We start from the raw sequence: 23,329 nt of genomic DNA on the forward strand, positions 1-23,329 counted from the left end.
AGATGAATAAGTTTTACACTTGAAATTTGCTTAGCGAGTAAACTTAAGTGTTCTCACACATATATATACACAGAAAGTAACAATGTGATGGACATGATAGAGGTGTTAATTAGCTTGAATTATGGTAATCATTCCCACTCCAGTACTCTTGCCTGGAAAATCCCATGGACGGAGGAGTCTGGGAGGCTGCAGTCCATGGGGTCGCAAAGAGTCGGACACGACTGAGCGACTTCACTTCCACTTTTCACTTTCATGCATTGGAGAAGGCAATGGCAACCCACTCCAGTGTTCTTGCCTGGAGACTCCCAGGGACAGGGGAGCCTGGTGAGCTGCCGTCTTTCGGGTCGCACAGAGTCGGACACGACTGAAGCGACTTAGCAGCAGCAGCAGCATTGTAATCGTTTCACAGTGTATATGTCTATGAAATCACCATGTTGTAATCCATACATATACACAGTTTTTATTTGCCAATTATACATTAATAAAGCTGGGGAAAAGACATCAAGGTTATTGCCTTAAACAACTGGAAGAATGGAGTTGCCTTTTTCTGGAAAGTCTGTAGGAAGAAGTGGGGCAGAGGGAAAGGCTGTCATAAGCTCCCTTTTGGTCTTGCTTTTCTAAAAACATGCCATCCCGAGTTTGATAAATAAAACCTGAGCAAAGCTGTACATGAATTCCTAACACCTGGGGAAGAAAGGGTCTCATCTACTAATGGAAAAGAAGAATGAGCAGGTTGTCTCAAACTACATTCTTCGTTATCTGGCAGTGGTTCAATTTTCAAGGGTTAATCACAAGCAAATCACTTTCTGCTGAACTCGGTGTTTTATGTGGCCTCATTACTTGGTTCAATTTCTCCAAAGAAAGCTCTTTGAATTTAAACAACAGCAAGTGGAAAGGAGAAAAAGGGGAAGAAATAAGAAAGACTGCTGGCAAATCAGCAGAATTGGAGAAAGACAGGTATTGCACACGTAGATCGAAAGAAGGAGAGGAGAGGAATTTACATTCCAGAAAGAGGGGCAGACATGATACAGAGACATTTAGGAAAAGAATTTTTTTTTTTACAATTATCCTTCCCTAAAATTTTTAAGCTGACACAAATTTCACAGATTTTCATATCTAAATTGGACCAATCCACATTAATCTACCTGGCCCTTACCATTACATTGCCCAAAACAAATACACCTGCACTTTACTCAAAACACCAATTTTTTAGCTAATTGAAGTGAAAAACTTAACCTAAGTAAAAAAGAGAAAAAACAATGCTAATGACATCTTACTTGCTCAACGTTAAAGTCACTTAATTTATTTTAAACCAGAGGCAAGCATTAATTTCTACAGCACGACTAGAGAGGAAATAAAAGGGCAAAACAGAAACAAATCAAAACAACAATATCCAGAAGCAAACATAGTAAGAAACAAAACTCTAGGCTCAAGCCAAGCGAGTACTTCTCCACTCTCTAATGTAACTGACAAAAAGTTCTCCAGACATAAATCTTTGTTATGACTTATGAGAAAGTACTGTTGCGCATTTATTCAGTGACCTGATGATACGAACCTTGTCTCTAATAACACAAGCAGGTATTCTTTGCTCACATTAAATGTGACTAGTCAGAATGTCCTGTCCCAGTATCAACCTAGTCCTGGTGGCCTTGCAGAGCATCAGGAGCCCCGGGGCTCATCATAGGTTTGCCAACCAGGCTGCACATTTGGCTTCAAGTTCTCAAACCCAGGGATACTGTGATGATTCATTTTACATGTCAGTTTGGCTAGGTCAGTCCATTAAATCCCAAGCCAGGTGTTGGCGTGTTGGTATTCTGTACATCGGGCTGACATCTATATTCAGCTGACTTTATCAAGGAAAGGGGTTTCTTTGATCATGCAAACGGGCCTCATCCAATCAGTTGAAAGGCCTTAAGATGGAAAACTGAGATTTCCCTGGGGAAGTAGAAATTCTGCCTCAAGAATGAGCTGCCGTCTGAAGGCTTCCACCCTGTGGGCCTGCTCTACAGATTTTAGACTTGCCAGCCCCCACAACTAGGTAAGCTGATTCCTGGAAATAATACGAACTACTTATCTCAGTTTCTTTGGAGAACCCTGAATGATATATATTTCCACTGTGTTTCAGGACCCGAAAATAATGCTTTTAGGCATAACCCTTGACTCATTCATTATTCACAAATTCAACATTTATTTAGACATTTAATCTGGGTGCTGACTACAAACCAGGCACTGTACTAGGGGTAGAGACAGAGATTAATAAGATCATCTCACAAAGGCTACAAACTGATTCACAATCTCAAAACAAAACATGCGAGTTCTCAAAAACTATTTCTTCGTAAATTTATGTAATTTCTTTTAGAACTTATTAGATTTTTTTCACCACTGCTCATGTAAAGATAGTATTAGTGACCACAGCCGCTAACACATCAGGATGTCTGATATATATATATACATATATATGTATATATATATACATCATCTCAGTTCAGTCGCTCAGTCGTGTCCGACTCTGAGACCCCATGAATCACAGCACGCCAGGCCTCCCTGTCCATCACCAACTCCCAGACTCCACGCACCCATGTCCATTGAGTCAGTGATGCCATCCAACCATCTCATCGTCTGTCGCCCCCTTCTCCTCCTGCTCTCAATCTTTCCCAGCATCAGGGTCTTTTCAAATGAGTCAGCTCTCCGCATCAGGTGGCCAAATTACTGGAGTTTCAGCTTCAACATCAGTCCTTCCAATGAACACCCAGGACTGATCTCCTTTAGGATGGACTGGTTGGATCTCCTTGCAGTCCAAGGAACCCTCAAGAGTCTTCTCCAACACCACAGTTCAAAAGCATCATTTCTTCTGTGCTCAGCTTTCTTTATAGTCCAACTCTCACATCCATACATGACTGGAAAAACCATAGCCTTGACTAGACGGACCTTTGATGGCCAAGTAATGTCTCTGCTTTTTAATATGCTGTCTAGGTTGGTCATAACTTTCCTTCCAAGGAATAAGCGTCTTTTAATTTCATGGCTGCAATCACCATCTGCAGTGATTTTGTGGCCCAAAAAAATAAAGTCAGCCACTGTTTCCACTGTTTCCCAATCTATTTGTCATGAAGTGATACAACCGGATGCCATGATCTTAGTTTTCTGAATGTTGAGCTTTAAGCCAACTTTTTCACACTCCTTTTTCGCTTTCATCAAGAGGCTCTTTAATTCTTCACTTTCTGCCATAAAGGTGGTTTCATCTGCATGTCTGAGGTTATTGATATTTCTCCCGGCAATCTTGATTCCAGCTTGTGCTTCCTCCAGCCCAGCATTTCTCATGATGTACTCTGCATATAACTTAAATAAGTAGGGTGACAATATACAGCCTTGACGGACTCCTCTGCCTATTTGGAACCAGTCTGTTGTTCCATGTCCAGTTCTAACTGTTGCTTCCTGACCTGCATACAGGTTTCTCAAGAGGCAGGTTAGGTGGTCTGGTATTCCCATCTCTTTCAAAATTTTCCACAGTTTCTTGTGATCCACACAGTCAAAGGCTTTGGCATAGTCAAGAAAGCAGAAGTCGATGTTTTTCTGGAACTCTCTTGCTTTTTCCATGATCCAGCAGATGTTGGCAATTTGATCTCTGGTTCCTCTGCCTTTTCTAAAACCAGTTTGAACATCTGGAAGTTCACTGTTTGCGTATGAAGCCTGGCTTGGAGAATTTTAAGCATCACTTTACTAGTGTGTGGGATGAGTGCAATTGTGCGGTAGTTTGAGCATTCTTTGGCATTGCCTTTCTTTGGAAGTGGAATGAAACTGACCTTTTCCAGTCCTATGGCCACTGCTGAGTTTTCCAAATTTGCTGGCATATTGAGTGCAGCACTTTCATAGCATCACCTTTTAGGATTTGAAATAGCTCAACTGGAATTCCATCACCTCCATTAGCTTTGTTCATAGTGATGATTCCTAAGGCCTACTTGACTTCGCATTTCAGGATATCTGGCTCTAGGTGAGTGATCACACCATCGTGATGATCTGGGTCGTGACGATCTTTTTTGTACAGTTCTTCTGTGTATTCTTACCACTTCTTCTTAATATCTTCTGCTTTTGTTACGTCCATACCATTTCTGCCCTTTATCAAGCCCATCTTTGCATGAAATGCTCCCTTGCTATCTCTAATTGTCTTGAAGAGATCTCTAGTCTTTCCCATTCTGTTGTTTTCCTCTATTTCTTTGCATTGATCGCTGAGGAAGGCTTTCTTATCTCTTCTTGCTATTCTTTGGAACTCTGCATTCAAATGGGTATATCTTTCCTTTTCTCCTTTGCTTTTCGCTTCACTTCTTTTCACAGCTATTTGTGAGCCCTCCTCAGATAGCCATTTTGCTTTTTTGCATTTCTTTTCCTTGGGAATAGTCTTGAGCCCTGCCTCTTGTACAATGTCACGAACCTCCGTTCATAGTTCATCAGGCACTCTCTCAGATCAAGTCCCTTAAATCTATTTTTATATATCAGTTACTAAATAGCAAAAACAAGTGGAACTACTCCAGATAGGCAGCAGCATCAAGTAAACTTCCAAAAATGAAAGAAATCAATGCCAGTGGCTGTTGAATCCCCTCCTCTATTCAAACTCCCACGTCTCTACATCCCAGTTTATTTGTCTACTGTGATTCCAGACTACAACTTCATAACTTGTCTCCTTTACTGAACTGTGAGCCTCCAGAGAGCAGGAAGCAAGCGTTATTCATTTTTGTATTCCTAGAATATACAATGGGTTAAATAAAACTTATTATCAACTGATTGGATGGATGAACGTGTGGGTAGATGGCCCCCACACAGATGGCCAGTTGCTAAGGACTGTATTTGTGTATCATAGATGGCTTCAGAGAAGAGTCAAGATAAAACTGAGGGACAGGATACAGGCGAGGATAGGAAAAGGAAGGATACAGGCGAAAACAAAGGTTAGAAGCTGGGAAACCTGAATCTTGATTCAGATTCTGCCCTAACTCGCTGTGACCTTGCTGCTGCTACTGCCACTGTTTAGTCATTAAGTCATGTTCAACTTAATGCGACCCCATGGACTGTATCAGGCTCCCCTGTCCACGGGGTTTCCCAAGCAAGAATACTTGATGGGTTGCCCTTTCCTTCTCCAGGGGAAACTTCTTGACCCAGGAATCGAGTCCACATTTCTTGCTTGGCAAGTGGATTCCTTACCACTGAGCCACATGAGAAGCCCCAACATGACCTTAGGTCTTTGCAAACTGAATATACATGTGTGTTGGAGGGTAGGGATCATCTACAGAATATGTTAAATACAGATTATACCAGTAACCTGTGAAATATTTCAAACATCAGAGCAGACAGCTTGTAAAATATAAGGTCAATGTCCACCTATCTAACAACAGGAATCATCTCAAGATAATAACCCTAAGCAGACAGGCCAAAAAGGGACAAGATTTTCAAAAACCAAATTCTAATTAGAAAAATTAAAAGAGAATGATACAGATGACTGCAGTGTTTGGAAGATGCGTTAGGAAGTAAGAACTCAGGCAGGCTTTGCATCCATGCTCCGTGGCTCCTGATACCAGATGCGTTAAGTCTATCAGTGAAACTTCTGGTCTTCTGGGCACCTCAAGGTTCATTTAGTTCTAGGGCTTCCCTGATAGCTCAGTTGGTAAGGAATCTGCCTGCAATGCAGGAGACCCCGGTTCGATCCCTGGGTCGGGAAGATCCACTGGAGAAGGGATTAGCTACCCACTCCAGTATTCTTGGGCTTCCCTTGTGGGTCAACAGGTAAAGAATCCACCTGCAATGCAGGAGACCTGAGTTTGATCCCTGGGTTGGGAAGATCCCCTGGAGAAGGGAAAGGCTACTTACTCCAGTATTCTGGCCTGGAGAATTCCCTGGACTATACAGTCCATGGGGTCACACAGAGTTGGACATGACTGAGCGATTTTCACACACATACACACACACATATACAGGAATTAGTTTAACTTGTTCATCAGTGCTATTTTATTCAATGGCCCTAAATTTAACTCTTTGAAGTTTAAGGAGTTTCCCTAATTCTACTTTCTAAAATTTGGAGAAAGGGGACTTTTTTAGCCAATTGATATCTTGTATCATTTTATTATAGTACTTTCACTAGATTACTTTTGTCCAGTAACTTCCTGAATTGAGTTCTACACTATTCCTAAATTCTAAACGAAGTTCTAAACTATTTTAGGCTACCTTCAAATGAGCCTTCCCTGTCTGTCTTCCTCTCACACAATCACACACTTCTGCCAATTCATCTATTTATTGTCTCTTTCTGGAAATGCTCCATTTCTATCTGACTTTTGAAAGGTATAAACAGAAGTACACATGGTATCCTAGGAACAGAGACATTATACTTTCATACAACAAAAAGTTAATAGTTTCCTTAAGATGTCCAATGTTTTGTTGGCGTTTCTAGAGTTCAAAGAAACAATAGAAAATATCTAGTCAAAACCCATTCCACTTCCTTCCTTTTATGCAGGAAGACACTGAGGTCCTGAATAGTCACATGGCATGTCTGAGTTGTAGCAATGATCATCAGTGTCTGCCCTGGGGCTTGAACACAGGTACTCTAATCCCAGACAGAGCCTAGGTCTTCAACAACGATTTAAAACTCCTTCCACACTCTTTTAATAGATTATAAAAATCATTCAATTATGTTTACAGTGTGAGTTCATACTCAATGAAACATCCCTGTCTGACTTTAGTGCCCATTCACAAAAGTCTTAAAAAGTCTTGCACAACCACTTACTGGGTAGTTTTATAAACTACCTAAAGAAAATAGTGTCACTTAATTATCTAATGTCAAACTAGACCCTAGCACTGGTTCTTGATGTCCCCATTTCTTATAATTTCCTCCCCCCAACCCCACAAAATGTTACTTTCCCTCATCCTCCAACAGGAAGTTGTACGTCCAGAAGTCCTACATTTAAAATAAAACCAACCAGTTTGTTAAGTATGAAAGTAGGATTACCAGTACCTCCTTCAACTTCTGGGTAGGGCCATGTGGCAATCTGTCACACTCCAGTATAAAGGCCATTAATAAAGAGAGGTATCCATTTAGCTAATAACTCAAAGCCTTACGGTTTGTCAAGGGAGTGGTTCAATGAACATTCTCAAACTGATTCTGCAAATTCAAGTTGGGACAGTCTGTTAATTTCATCCTAGGAATCAATAGCCTTAAACATATTCATGTCATTAGGCTAAGAAAACAGAGGGGTGCATGAAAACTTCTACGTAAGAATATGCATCACTGCATTATTTGTAATATATAAAACTGGAAACAATCTGAATACCCAACAATAGAAGAATAGTTAAATAAACAAAGGCATATCCAAAATCTGCGCCCACAATTAAATAATATATTGAGGAATGTTTACAGACCATGGTAGAGAATAAAAGCTACAAGACAGGAGGGTCAGCATATACACCAGGAAAAAAAATGGAATCCTATAAACCAAAACATTTAACAGCAGTTATATATTCTTATTATCTACCTTTTATCACTGAAACAAAGACTTTGGATCACAGACTTTGCAGTTCAGAGAAATGTGGTTTGAATTGCTCTCTACATGTCAGCAATGTAACCCTGAACAAGTTACTTAACCTCTATACTAGTGTTTCATGCTGTGTGCACAATCCTCTGTCATGTCAGACTCTCTGCAACTCCATGGACTATAGCTCACCAGGCTCCTCTGTCCATGGGATTATCCTGGTAAGAGTACTGGAGTGGGCTGCCATTTCCTTCTCCAGGGATACCAATGTTTCTTCATCTGTAAAATGAGGTTAATAATAACCTACTTCTCGGGCTGCTCTGAGTTTTTATGAATTAGGACATACATATACATCACCTCATATTTTTACATGCGGTAAACATTCAATAAATGGTAGCTATTTCAATTACTACATGATATTATACAATCATTTCTTTTAAAATCACGGGAAAAAATAAAGTTTATTTAAAAAGAAAAATCTTGGGATGAGCCCACCAGTCAGTGTGTGCTAAGTTGCTTCAGTCGTGTCCAACTCTTTGCGACCCCATGGACCAGAGCTTACCAGGCTCCTCCATCCATGGGATTCTCTAGGCAAGAATACTGGAGTGGTTGCCAAGGGGGTTATTCATAATAACTAACTTCTCCAGTCAGAAAACCCTCTGACTGTCTACTTTAAAATAAACTTTAAAAATAAATTCTTCAATAAAAACAAATACACCTGATCTTTGGTATCTCCTTTTTAATCCTTGAGAAATTAATCCCTTAATTTTATCCCTACCCTGATTGTAAAAGTGATGGCTGTGTCTCCTGCTAGTCCCCTCCCTTATATACTCTTAGTCTTTTATTACACCCACTTCGAATTCCCTGGCCAGTATTCCTTAAACTCTTTCTTTCGGTTTACCTGCAACACCTTGCAATTTGCTTATTCTTTTTTCTTGGGAAATCAACATTTTCTGAAAGCTACTTTTATTCCTAAAATAGTGTCTTTAGTTTAAAGCCATAATTTCTTAAAGTAGCAATGCTTTTAGCTTAAGTTTCATTATACAGTATTATTTTCTTCCTTTTTGAGTTGGGGTGAAATAAAATTAACTCTGTTTTGAAATATAAGAATTCTTAAACACATCTTGAAGCTTCTGAAGGCTCTAAAAATTACCCCCAAACAAAGACTGTATATCATTTTTTGGAACTGAATTTCATCAATTTCTGATATCCAAATGATGGAACAGTAAAACATTCGTGAAACAAAAAGTAAAAACAGTAAAAAATATGATAATGTAAAAAGTCAAGGACTCTTAAAGTCAAAGTTGGTTTCATGTCCTAGTCTGGTCACTTGCTAGCTCTATGACCTTGAGAGAGTTAATTGACCACTTTGATCCTTAGTTTTCTTATGAGTAAAATGACAAAAAGTAGTATCCAACTTCACTAGTTATAATGAGAAGTGGGAAAATATAACAGTGTTTGATTAATAGCATTCACTAAAAAGTTAGTTCATTTCCTTCCTGTTTGCATATCATGAACTCAATACATTCACAGCATTAATTTTTATCTCAATTGTATATATTCAGTGATCAAAAAAAAAATATTATTAACATATGGGGGCAGGAGACAGGCATGAAAATTTAAAGGTTGAAAAGATTGGGAAGCACTGTTTAAGGAGAAACAAACTCAGAAAAAGGTTTGTTAGTAATATTAATAAAGATTATTAATAAAGAAAAGACTTTAGAAGATCCCACATGGTCACACTTTTTCTGGCCAAAAGTGATTTTATACTACAAGTACCTGAGACAAATCCTCCACAAAATCTCAGTTAAAAAAACTTTATCATATTGACAGAATATAGACAATACACAGTACCAGAAATAGATACACTGACACTTAAAAATGAGAGTAAGTAGTCAACAACTCTAAGCTGTTTCTAAACAGAATATCACAAGTTTTCTAAAACGGAAGCAATGAATGAAAGAGTTATGCCAAGTGGGAATATAAAATTAGCTATCAATAAATTTGGTATCAACTCCAATACCTTGGCCACCTGATGAAAAGAGCCTACTCACCGGAAAAGACCCTGACACTGGGAAAAATTGAGGGCAGGAGGAGAAGGGGGTAACAGAGGATGAGATGACTGGATGGCACCATCGACTCAAAGGACATGAGTTTGAGTAAACTCTGGGAGATAGTGAAGGACAGGCAGGCCTGGCGTGACGCAGTCCATGGGGTTGCAAAGAGTCAGACACAACTTAGCAACTGAACAACAACATAGTGTTAGTTGCTCAGTTGTGTCCGACTCTTTGCAATTCCATGGACTACAGCCCACCAAGCTCCTTTGTCCATGGGATTCTCCAGGCAAGAATACTGGAGTGGGTTGCCATTTCCTTCTCCAGGGGATCTTCCCAATCCAGGGACTGAATCCGGGTCTCCAGCATTGCAGGCAGATTCTTGACTGTTTGTGCCACCAGGGAAGTCCTTAACAACAACATGGCACTTACTAAAACTTCTACTTAAAATTCTCTCACAGAGGCCATAAGGTTCTCAAACCCAAACTACTACTCAGCCTTTTACAAGCGGTTTGCTGCCCTCCATCCTTGAGGGCAGCAGTGCTGGCTCACGCATCCCACACCTAGTGCACAGCTTTCACACGCTGGGTGTTCAAAAGAACGAGTAAACTGAAGCGCATCGACAGACGTTAAAAACAGAGCTGGAGGCTATGTTATCAGAAGCATCAGGCGATACAGTTCCCTAAAGCTGAAAAGCAACACCAGAAGTCAGAGTGTATGTGCACTCTGACTATACTTAACCTTTAATACGTGGCCTCTTTACCATTAAAAAAAATAATCATCACAGAATCTCATTTATGATAGCCTTTTTAACTCCCTAAGGCTGTCAGTTCATCATGCTCTAAGATTAGGCCCTCTGGTCTTCCATTTTTCTTTCCTCTAGTTGTTTCATTCCTCTGTTAATCATTAGGTAGAAACTTACACGTTTAGAACTGAGAGAATAAAGATCTTTACAACTGTCTTTGCCTGTAAAGAATATCTAATTTTAGTTTAAAAGATACATTTCAAAGAGAAGAAGCACTATTTAAATAACGCCAGCAAATCAACAGGTGGGATAAGTCAGGTATCTGTTATTATCACCTAGTTTCAAATATCCACCAAAACACACACACACACTGAGGAAAACTACTTTAAATGTTCTGCTATCATGAATCAAAGAATTTCTGAGAACATGGAAAACAGCGCACTCCAGCAAAGCTGCTACTGCTTGTGGGCGAGGGGGTGGTGGTGGAGCATAAAAACTGTTTACAAATTCCCTAAGGCATTTTATTCTTCCAAAACAGCATAAGCAGTAAATAACCTTCTAGATAAATGTAAACTGCCTGAAAGTGTTATAAAATGCTAAAACTTCTATCCTAAGACTGCAACATTTAAGTTCAAGATAGATAATAGTTGTACCAGAGGGAAATAAAAGTAAAAATATATTCGGCCTCAAAAAAGTAGTTGTGATGGAGAAAGTAAAGATGGGAGACCAGTCACTCTCTCAACGTTCACTTAGCATTTATTTATAAATACACACTTATTTAGCATCTATGCCAGGCCCTGTGCTAAATTCTGGGGAAAAGAGTAATGAGCAAAACATATACAGACTCTTGTTCTCCCTTAGAAACTAACATAAAGGAGAAATCCAACAGAAAAAGAACACACGCATCAATATGTTGAACCCAAGGACTTCCTGGGTGGCCCAGAGGTTAGGAACCCAGATGCCAATGCAGGGGACATGACCCTGGGCCTGGTACAATTACAGGTGCCATGGGGCAACTGAGCCCCTGCGCCAGAGCCCACGCTCGGCGACAACAGAAGCCACAGCAATGAGAAGCCAGCTTGCTGCAACCAGAGAAACCTGCTCGCCGCAACTAGAAAAGCCCGCTTGCTGTGACTAGAGAAAGCCTGCATGCAGCAACCAAGATCCAGGGCAGACAAAAAATAAACTAAAATTTTTTAAAAGTATGTGGAACTAAACATCCCTGTTTATAAAGCTACTCAGTAGTAATAAAAGTTAATAGCTCTTCTTTAAATAAACAACTAAGTGACTACCATGGTCAATTGTAATGCCAATCACAGAAGCATGTGAGTTCTGACCCCTGAGACTTCACAAAGCAGGTGCTTATATATATACAAATAATTTTGGTATAAGAAATTATGTAATAAAAAAACTGTATGACTTTCTAAGGAAGTACTGAGGATAAGACAACTTTATCTACTAGGGGATTCGAGTCAGGCAAGGTGTCACATCAATAACCTGAGTCTTAAAAAATTAAAAGGAGTTTGCCAGGCAAAGAATTTCAGATGAGAAAACTACAGTAGGTAAAGTCACAGCTCAGGGTACAGAACAGAGAATGGAAAATGGGGCTGGGTAACAGTTTATTTAGGGGTCAGTTCATGAAGACTCCTGTAGATCACAATGGTATATTTATACAATTTCAACAGTTACCACGGAAAGTTTGTTGTTGTTTAGTCGCTAAGTCATGTCCGATTCTTTGCAACCTCATGGACTGTAGCCCACCAGGCTCCTCTGTCCATGGGATTTTCCAGGCAACAATACTGGAGTGGGCTGTCCTTTCCTCCTCCAGGGAGAGAACTCACGTCTCCTGCATTGGTAGGCGGGTCCTTCTTGCCACTGAGCCACCATGGAAGCCCATGGTAAGTTTGGACCTTGGTAAATTAATAACAAGGACCTTGGTAAAATAATTTTTAAAATTGATAGTCCTAAAATTAGGTCTGTAGTATAGAAAAATAACTGATAGCAGTGTGACTTTAAAAGTGTAAAGGACCAGAGCAAAAAGACCTGTTTTTAAAGGCTATTACAACAGACCAGGGTAGAGATGATAAAAACCAATAGTGAGAAGGGAGAAAAAGGAATCACAGAATAAGCATCTTGATGGACTGACGATCTAAGTGTCCTGATGGAGGTAAAGGAGAAAGAGTGATGATGGCATTATTCAAGGCAGGCGGCAGACAAGAACTGCCATGTATGGGGAGGGTATATAATGAACTACACTTTAGATAAGCTGAATCTTGTATTTTTATCTGTAGGATAAAGTAAACTCCTTCCTATTCCACAATAACAACTATTCACTCAACAGTTTATTTTTGAAGTGCTTACCATGTATCAGATACCATTACAAATGCTGGAAATACAGCAAAATCCCTGTCCATGGAGCTTACATTTTACTTTAGCCTCCTCTTATGATACAGTGATGGAACACTATTCTACAGTAAAAGGAACAGCGAGGAAAATAGGGCAAGGCTGAAAATATGGGCATATAATAGATAACCCATGTGATTTCTTCAAAGTGAAGCTTCAAGGTAAATGTTTTAAATTCAAATTGCAATTGAAAAAGAAAAGTGGTCTTTTTTTTGGTAATGAATAAGCACCTGACAATTTTCATGTTTGATATGTTTTGATTTTCATGTATCAGTTTTGCTTACACAGAAACATACGTGGCTAATTTTCTTAAAAGGGTGTGTGTGTGTGTTCAGTCTTATCTGACTCTTTGTGACCCCATGGACTATAGCCTGCCAGGCTCCTCTGTCCATGGAATTCTCCAGGTAAGAATACTGGAGTGGGTTGCCATTTCCTCCTCCAGGGGATCTTCCTGATCCCCAGGGCACCGAGGGCACCAAGGGATGGATCCCATGTCTCCTAGTGGCTCTTGCATTAGCAGAAAGATTCTTTACCATTGAACCACCTGGGAAGCTAGCTACATCAACCCAATAACACTAGGAGGTATGCTCTTTGGGAAAGCACTAAAAATTAAAAGGCTACCACGTCATACAAACTGAGCATGGTTCAAACTGCTTCAAAAATTGTTAATATTCTTCTCTAAACTCTAAAGTTTCTTTTCTACTTGTCCATGAGAAGCAGCTTTGCTAAAACAAAGTTGACTGTGACCTCTGATTATGAAATATTTAATTGTAAGATAATATTTTATTCAAAGTACTACACAGGTATTTCTGCCTATATGTTAATCTTTTAAATCTCTCAAACAGGCTGCTGCTGCTGCTAAGTCGCTTCAGTCGTGTCCGACTCTGCGACCCCATAGATGGCAGCCCACCACGCTCCCCCGTCCCCGGGATTCTCCAGGCAAGAACACTGGAGTGGGTTGCCATTTCCTTCTCCAATGCATGAAAGTAAAAAGTGAAAGTGAAGTTGCTCAGTCGTGTCCGACTCTTCGAGACCCCATGGACTGCAGCCTACCAGGCTCCTCTGTCCATGGGATTTTCCAGGCAAGAGTACTGGAGTGGGGTGCCATTGCCTTCTCCCCTCAAACAGGCTAGTGAACATGAATTCTTAATCCCTAAAGGCAAGCTTATCTGAGACAGAATTATATACTATATATGACTACAGATACACATTTAAAAAAAACTTTAAAATAAGTTGCATCCTTTTAAAAAATGATATGAAAAATGTCTTCAATTCCTTGCTGCTGCTAAGTCGCTTCAGTCGTGTCCGACTCTGTGCGACCCATAGACAGCAGCCCACCAGGCTCCCCCGTCCCTGGGATTCTCCAGGCAAGAATACTGGAGTGGGTTGCCATTTCCTTCTCCAACTTCAATTCCTTGACAAACACTTTATTTTCTACTATTTTCAATGAGATTAGTGAATACATCCCATACCTAGGTTATCTGTTCTTTGTTACACCACCTTTTGTCAACTTCCCAGCACTCTCAGGACCTCTGAGTTCCCCTAAGGTTACTACTACCAACTTTCTTATCTTTTACTGCATCATTGGTCACTGCCTGCACCAATGATTCCCTACAAAAGCAGAAAAGACCTTTAGGGGCCTTCTGAAAATTTGTGAGGACATTTTTGGTTGTCACAGTAAGTGGGATAGGAGGGAGGGTATTTGACGGATGGGGACTATTGATCCTAGCAGTCCTAAAATGTATGAGACATCAGTGGACAACCAACTGTCTGGATCCCTTAAGGCTTCAAAAGACTCCCCTGGACACTGAGTAGGTGAAAAGCCTGCGTATGACCATCTTAGTCTAGGATTTTACTACATAGAACATTTGTGTTAGTGAAGACTGAATTTTCCAGGAGTGCAGCTATCATGTAGATTGAGGAAAGATTCCACTTTGTAACCAAAAATTGTTCACAACTTGGGAGAAATTAGTTTGTTGATGACAATGGCACTTATGGTATCTGACTGCCAATGTAGTACATCTGAAATTAGCCTGCACTTTTGCCATCACACTCAGTGATTTCTGTGGCCTGGTGCAATATGCCAGCAACTGATCAGTACTTCACTGTGTCTTCTAATGTAATCATACTTGAGCACTTACATATTTAAATAGCAGACATGTCATTTTCTAATAAAATACTTATTGTACCTTTATGCTTCAACCAGAGCAGTAGACTGCTTTTAAAAAATTATCTTTATGGGTATTTTTTTATTGACTATAAATCTTTAGGATATTACAGGAGACTTTCATATTTGTTATAAAAAGGGGACACTGGGGTGGAAAGGTTTAGAATCACCAGCCTACACATTAGCCTCCATGTGCCTGGACTACTGAAGAGGTCTCCTGACTGACAGCTTAAATTCTCTACACTGCCTTTTCCAAAGTATCTACAGATGTTAAAAGAAAAAAAAAAAATCACCAATATTATTTCTATCTTCAAAATACCACAGGGTTCCAATTGCCTTGCAAATCAGTCCAGGACTGAGATTTTTACAATTCTCCATAAAGAGATGAGCTCTACCCAGCCTAATATCTTATCTGCTTTATATCGCAGACAGAACACTCCATTCTGAAAGGCTTATTTCTGGGAACTGTAATCAGTATTTTGTAATAACCTATAAGGGGAAAGAATCTAAATATATATATATATATCTGTATGAGTATATATACATATATATATTTATTTATCTGATTCACTTTGCTATATACCTGAAACCAGCACAACACTGTAAATCAACTACAACTTTCTTTTTAAAGTTGAATAATGAAAAGAAGAGAAAGAAAGAAAGCCTTATTTCTAAGGATTCAGCAAGTCACAGTACAGAGTGTTAGGGGACTTCCCTGATGGTCCAGTGGCTAAGAGTTCATGCTCCCAATGTAGGGGACCCTGGTTCAATGCCTGGTCAGGGAACTAGATCCCTCATGCCACAACTAAGAATCTGTTTGTTGCAACTAAAACCCAGCACAGCCAAATAAATATATAATAGAGAGCATTAGGATTTAGAACCCTAGGTCTGCCACTTATTAGGTGAAGTATCCTGGATGAGTTACCACTTTCTGAGTCTCTGTCTCCTCATTTAAGTGACACCTGAAAAGGACCTTGCTCACAGGGTTGCGGTGTGGAATGAATCAGACACAGCAAGAACTCAAAGAGTTTGCTACTTCAAACCTTTATCTGTTTTGTTCATTTACTCATTCCAAGGTTGATACCTGGTAGGTATCCAGCAGTGGTCAAGAAATGTCTGTTGAATGAAAGCATATTGCTTTCTGAAACCTTTCCAGCCCATCTGACTCTGTTCCAGAAATTTATCAGTTAATCAGATAAAAGTTGAGTGTTCCTTCGTGCATGCTAAGCTGCTTCACTCTTTGCGACCCCATGGACTGTAGCCTGCCAGGCTCCTCTGTCCATGGGATTCTCCAGGCAAGAATACTGGAGTGGGCTGCCATGCACTCCTGCAGGGGATCTTCCCAACCTAAGGATCTAACTGGTCTCTAGCATCCTCTGCATTGGCAGATGGGTTCTTTACCACTAGCGCCACCTGGGAAACCGCACAAATTGAGTGTTTACTAGAAGAAAAGGGCTTCCCTCAATTGGTAAAGAATCCCTCGGTTAGTAAAGAATCTGCCTGCAATGCAGGAGGCCCGGGTTCAATTCCTGGGTCGGGAAGATCCTCTGGAGAAGGAAATGGCAACCCACTCCACTATTCTCGCCTAGAGAATCCCATGGACAGAGGAGCCTGGCAGGCTACAGCCCATGGGATTGCAAGAGTCGGACACGACTTATTGACTAAACCACCACCACAGAAGGAAATACCCAGTCTCTGCTCTTAAGAAACAAAAAAAACTCTGGAAAATGACAGGGCAACATAAAAGATGTCACAAGACTGTGTATGACTAATCAACAGTCAGGACATTAAGTGCAGTGTATCTAAGGGCAAGACACATTACTGTGGGTGGAATCAGGATGGAATGTGACGTGAATAAGAGATATAAGAGCCAAGTTTCCAGATTTTTCTCCAATTAATCCATTCTTCTCAAACACAGCCTGAGAGAACTTTACAGCAGCCTAAACCTGTCTCTCCCCTAAAGCTCATCAAAATGGTACCAATGTCCTCAGCATTCGCCTGCCTGTTTATGTGTTGCTTACCAGAAGTTTCCATGTCCTGGTCCCCACCATAGGAGGAGAGCACAGATCAATAAGGTAGCCACTAACTACATGTGGCAACTGAGTACATGAAATCTGTCTAAACTGAAAGATCCTGTTAGTGTAAATTTCACTGGGTTTCAAAGACTTGGTACCAAAAAAAAAAAAAAGTGAAACATCTCATTAATAATGTTTATTTGATTTCACGTCAAGACATCACTGTGGACATACAGGATTAAATAAAAACACATTGTTAAAATTAAATCCACCTACTAATTTTTCACTTTTTAATATGGCTATGAAAAATCCGTATATAATGGGCTTCCCTTGAAGCTCAGTCAGTAAAGAATCCGCCCGCAATGCAGGAGACCTGGGTTCGATTCCTAGGTCGGGAAGATCCCCTGGAGAAGGAAATGGCAACCCACTCCAGTATTCTTACCTGGAGAATCCCATGAACAGAGGAGCCTGGCAGGTTATAGTCCATGGGGTCGCAAGAGTCGGACAAGACTTAAGAGACTTAACTACTACGGAAAATCTAAGAACATATGCGGCGGACTTCCCAGGTGGTCCAGTGGCTGAGAATCTGAGCTCCCAATGCAGGGGACACAGGTTCCAATCCCTGGTCGGGGGACTAGACCTCGAGTTCACACGCTGCAACTAAAACCCGGCGCGCCTCAACGTGCCACAACTAAGACCCGGACCAACCAAAACAAAAAGGAACAGAAACACATGTGGCTTGCAGTATGTTGATACCGGACAGTTTCTTTTCCCAGCTCTACAATTCAGCCTGAAGAGACCCCTTGCTATGAGTCCTGTGGCCCCTGAGCTAAGACTCTGTAGGTACTACTGCTGGCATCTGAAACTTTTTCCTCCTCACTGAGTTTGCTGCTACTCAATCTTCAGATCTTAGCTTCACACCGACGGTTACACCGCTCTCTCATAGAAGCCTCCCCTGGCTTCTCCCCTTGTCACCCTCGAGCCCCGACAGACTGGCCTGGGGTCTCCTCCTAGGTGATGGGAGCATCCATCCCACAGCTCGTTATCACACAGCAACTGCTTGCCTGGTGCTGGTCCGTCTCCCCGACAAGACGGGAAGCTCCTTGAGGGACCAGAGAGTCTCCCAACACGCCTACTCGTCGACGCGGGGCACAGAGCAGCAGGAACGCTGAATGAACGAGGGGTAGGTCAGAGTGAATGAACACCCGGCCGACCCCGGTTCGCAGGTAAAGGGGCGCAGAGGGGCGCGGGCAGGGCCTGCGGGGCTCAGGGGGGCGCCACTGGGCGAGCCCGGGCAGCTCGGAGCGGCAGGACGGCGGCAGCGCCGGCTAAGACTCACCAGCCCGCGGTCGAGGTCGGCGTCCGACGGCTGGGCGGGGGGCTGCGAGGACCCGGCGTAGCGCAGGCCATCGCCGGCGGGCGCGACGCCGACCCGGGCAGCCATGGCGGCGCGGTTCGGGATCCTCGGAGCACCGCGGTGCCTACGGGGCGGCCGCAGGGACAAACTAGTGAGGCCGGGACGCGCTCGCGGGTTTCACCTACGCCACGCCCGCCTCGCCGATGGAGGCCGCGGCCCCAGGGCATCTCGTTCACGCCCAGCTTGTGCCATCAAGTCGTTCGTTTCCCATTTGCAGACCTAAAGCCCGCATCGAGACTCCGGGGGCAAAGCCCGAGGAGCTTCCTCCCCGCATCCTTACAATCTGATGTTATATCTGGTGTTGAGCCACACGAGGAGACATCCGGAGATCTCAGTGCAGTGACTGAAGTTCCCCGAAAGTCCCTAAGACCCACACCATACTCGTCCCCCTACACACACACCCCAACTACTGATCATACTTCTGTTTAAAACCACAATTCTCCCATCCACGAGGGCAATCGAAGTGACCATCTGCTTATTCCACCCCTTCCCCCGGTAGGACTGGCTATATTTAAGGTGAAATTACAAAGAAACTTGTTTTATCTTCCACCCCACAAAGGGTTTTGCGCTGACTTGAATATAGAGAGACCCACTTTGTTATTGTCCATCCTAAAGGAAATCAGTCCTGAGTGTTCATTGGAAGGACTGATGCTGAAGCTGAAACTCCAATACTTGGGCCACCTGATGTGAAGAGCTGACTCATTTGAAAAGACCCTGATACCCGGAAAGACTGAAGGCATGAGAAGGGGAGGACAGAGGATGAGATGGTTGGATGGCATCACTGACTCAATGGACATGAGTTCGGGTAAACTCCAGGAGTTGGTGATGGACAGGGAGGCCTAGTGTGCTGCAGTCCATGGGGTCGCAAAGAGTTGGACACGACTGAGTAACTGAACTGAACTGAGAGTGTGGGCCATAGCAGAGGGTGAGTGAGACTGTGAAATATGTGGTTAGTTTTTACAGCCTGGTTAATTTCATATGTTGATGAGTGGGAGGATTATTCCAACTATTTTTGGGAAGGGGTGGAGATTTCCAGGATTTGGGTCACCACCCACTCCTTGGTCTTGTAACAGTGCCTTGGAACTGTTTCACTTGCTGATTAAGGATCAAGGTCTAGTCTTGTCTGCCATCTTGGTCTTATTTGATTCTAATCTGTTTATGTTGCGTCCTTGGGCTACATCATTCTTTGAAAAGTTGTGCCCTGCCCCTTTCCCTCCTGTTACACAGCTACATTCAGTAGACTTTTGTCTACTGAAAAAGATATACAGTGTGAAAGTTGCCAGTTAAGTTTCGCCTGGGGCAAAATGACAACTGCAGCCTGGGAGACATTACCTCAGATAGCTCTGAGAGACTGCTCTGAAGAGGTAGTGGGGGAAGGTCAGTATATATGATTTTGGTGAAGGGGGAGCTCAGTGCAATCAAAGCACCTAACTTTCAAAGGTTTTCTGCTAGTTAGGAGGAACTGATGTCACCATGAAAGGATTTAGTGCTTTTCTAGATATGAAGAGATGCAAGGATTGAGATCATGAAATTTAGTTCCTGGAAACATCTATCTAAAGACCTGTCCCACCAATTCTCCTGGAGCACAAAGTGCCTCTTTCTCCACCCTTAACTGCCTTTGGGGCATGTTGACGGTCAACAGCTGCAGCACAGGGTTCAATCTCAGAGGGTTCATTAGAAGGCAGATGCTGAATGTCTTGGCAAGAGTGAATATGTAATTGACACTTTCTTAAAGAAAAGCAGATATAGGCAATTTATCTTAGATATCTCTCAGTAAAAAAAAGGTTTTCAACATTTTTTGTTTAAAAAGATTTTGGCAAAAAAAAAAAATGACCTCTGTGTGCCTCAGTTTCTCATCAGTAAGTGAAAGTCACTCAGTAGTGTCAGACTCCTTGTGACCCCATGGACTGTATAGTCCTGAATTCTCCAGTCCAGAATACTGGAGTGGGTAGCCTATTCCTTCTCCAGCAGATCTTCCTGACTCAGGAATTGAACCAGGGTCTCCCGCATTGCAGATGGATTCTTTACCGGCTGAACAACTAAAGTGAGGGATAATAATAGCACCTCCTGTATGAGGATTAAATGAATTGACTTTTGTAAAGCTTTTAGAACTGTGCTGGATACCGAGTTAAATTCTGTAAGTATTAACTACTATTTTCCTTATATTACCTCTTTCATCTGTTTGCTTCCTTGTATATTTCCTTCTTGCTTCCCAGCCCCAACTGTTATGGGAAGGGAAGGGGGCAAAGCACAATGTTTAAAAGAATGATACAGCCTAAGAATAGGACATAAACTGATTATAACCAAATAGGTCCAGGATAGCAAACTAGCTGACTTCCACTAGACCTTGCGCCTCAAGGGTTCTGAACAAAGGCGCTTGAGCCTACCAGTCAGACAGAGGGGCTGAAGAAGGAAATGGCAACCCACTCCATGGTTCTTGCCTGGAGAATCCCATAGACAGAGGACCCTGGAGGGCTAGAGTCCATGGGGTCACAGTCAAATAAAACTGAGCACAGCACAGCACAGGCAGGGGAGCAGGATTCCCTGAGTCAAGACATTATGTATGATTATAATAACAAAACAGGCAAAAAAAAAAAAAAAGAGTTAAAGTCAAAGTAACAGACGTAGCATGGAAGAATCAAAATTGACTCTTCTTTGTTACAGGTAGATTACCAATGTAGAAGAAATTAAAGGCAGAAATCAGAGGACTCTCATTCAAATAAAAGACTTTGGCTCTAAAAAAAAAAAGAAGAAAAAGAAAAAAAGACTTTGACCCTGCGGATAAACATAGAGTACATGAACAGACATAGACATAGCGGATCTAGTGTATGTCTGTGGTAGTAGTAACATAATAGCCCCTCCTGTGTGAGGATTAAATAAACTGACTTTTGTAAAACTCTTAGAACAATGCCATATATCTAGTAAGTTCTAGAAAGACCCAGGCAGGAGTTGGAGAAGTTAGTGCTCAAGTTGGCCATGGAAGGGTGACTACAAGTTTGCTGGATAGATAAGAAGGAGGCAGGCTTGGGGGGATGAGACAAGGAAAGCCTTGTATATGAACAGTCCTGAAAGTCATTCAGTTTGGCTAAGCTTAAAGTACTTTGGCCACCTCGTGCGAAGAGTTGACTCATTGGAAAAGCCTCTGATGCTGGGAGGGATTGGGGGCAGGAGGAGAAGGGGACGAGAGAGGATGAGATGGCTGGATGGTATCACCGACTCCTCGATGCACTGGGTGAGCTCCAGGAGTTGGTGATGGACAGGGAGGCCTGGCGTGCTGCGATTCATGGGGTCGCAAAGAATTGGACACAACTGAGCGACTGACCTGAACTGAACTGAAAAGTGTGAAAAACACAAAGTTGGATAAGGGTAGACAGATAACCAGACAAAGACCAGATATGGAGCAGCTTTGCTTATTAAGCAAAGGCATTTAGATTTTATTTTACAGGTGAAGGCAAGACATCAAAAAATGTCAAATGTGGCAGTGATATGATCAGATTCTGGTAATGATGTGGGATCAATGGACTAAAACTAAAAGGAGATCAACAAGAGAGTTATTTCAGTGGCCTGAGTAAGAGTAAGAGATGCTGCGACCTAAACTAGGGTGCTGGCAGACACATGGCAAGATGTGTGGTGACCTTCAGTGCTTTCCTTCCACGTTCAATCCATCTCAGCCGCACCAAACAAGGACCCGAGGACTGACTCTGCTCTCTGCTCTCAAGAGTGGACCCACCACTCTGGCCATGATGCTTGTTCATGGGTGGGTACACAGTCCTTCTGGGACATAGGGATTATTGGTGAGGTTTACTGGTTGCTTCAGGGAAAGCAGTTTCTTCCTATTCAGGTGAACATAGACATAGTAGCATGAAGCCCTAATTGTGGTTGACAGTGGGCTGACAACCATGAGCTGGGGTGACCATGTAATTTATCATCCCAAACTAGGTCACATCTGAATGAAAGACCATGCTATAAATAGTTGTGTTAAGACAATAGATGTAAGTGGGAGTGTCCGGGCCTACCGGGACATATGGTGCCCTGATCATTAGAAGGCTAGCCTGAGGATGCTCCAGACACCATTGAAAGCTACAAGGAGGTTAAGAAGAAACCAAGTCCTTAATCAAACTTCACTTGAAGTTTGTTCCATCTCTGAAATTTATAGTTTTGAAGTAAAAATTATCTTTACTTTCTCTTTAATTTTGTACTTTAAAATGGAAGCATTTAAAGAGGAGAAAGAACAGTATAATGAGACCACACATCCCTTAAGTCCAGATTACACAATTATCAAGATTCTGCCACAATACTCTTCTTTATTTTCCTTTTCTGAATGGAGCATTTTAAAGCAAATTAACATACCATTTCATTTCACTCTGAATATTTTAGTATATGTTTCTGCTAAATATAGACATTTTCTAACATCACACCATTGTGACATCCGATAAAAATTAATAACATTTTTTGTCATCTAGTTCATATCCAAATTTCTCACAGGGTTACAAAAAAATGTTTAAATAGCTGATTTGTTGATGTCTGGATCCAAACAAAGCCCAAACTCAGCAGCTGATTTTTGTGTCATGTTAGCTTCACAGACTGTGTGGATCACAATAAACTGTGGAAAATTCTGAAAGAGATGGGAATACCAGACCACCTGACCTGCCTCTTGAGAAATCTGTATGCAGGTCAGGAAACAACAGTTAGAACTGGACATGGAACAACAGACTGGTTCCAAATAGGAAAAGGAGTATGTCAAGGCTGTATGTTGTCACCCTGCTTATTTAACTTATATGCAGAGTACATCATGAGAAACGCTGGACTGGAAGAAACACAAGCTGGAATCAAGAATGCCGGGAGAAATATCAATAACCTCAGATATGCAGGTGACACCACCCTTATGGCAGAAAGTGAAGAGAAACTAAAGAGCCTCTTGATGAAAGTGAAAGAGGAGAGTGAAAAAGTTGGCTTAAAGCTCAACATTCAGAAAACTAAGAACATGACATCTGGTCCCATCACTTCATGGGAAATAGATGGG

General features: G+C 41.8%; 1 protein-coding gene across 2 annotated transcripts in view; it reads right to left on the bottom strand.

The window, feature by feature from the left end:
• DNAJC15 (DnaJ heat shock protein family (Hsp40) member C15) overlaps window positions 1–18,377 on the bottom strand; it is an 84,825-nt gene extending 66,448 nt beyond the window's left edge. Inside the window, exon 1 of one of the 2 annotated variants that reach the window (XM_018056779.1) lies at window positions 18,229–18,377. In XM_018056779.1, the coding sequence (XP_017912268.1) occupies window positions 18,229–18,333 (105 nt within the window). In that variant the 5' untranslated portion in view covers window positions 18,334–18,377. The remainder of the gene's footprint in view (window positions 1–18,228) is intronic. The other variant, XM_018056780.1, reaches the window with a different exon arrangement.

This window comes from Capra hircus, chromosome 12 (assembly GCF_001704415.2).
Source record: "Capra hircus breed San Clemente chromosome 12, ASM170441v1, whole genome shotgun sequence".
Taxonomy (NCBI): Eukaryota; Metazoa; Chordata; class Mammalia; order Artiodactyla; family Bovidae; genus Capra; species Capra hircus.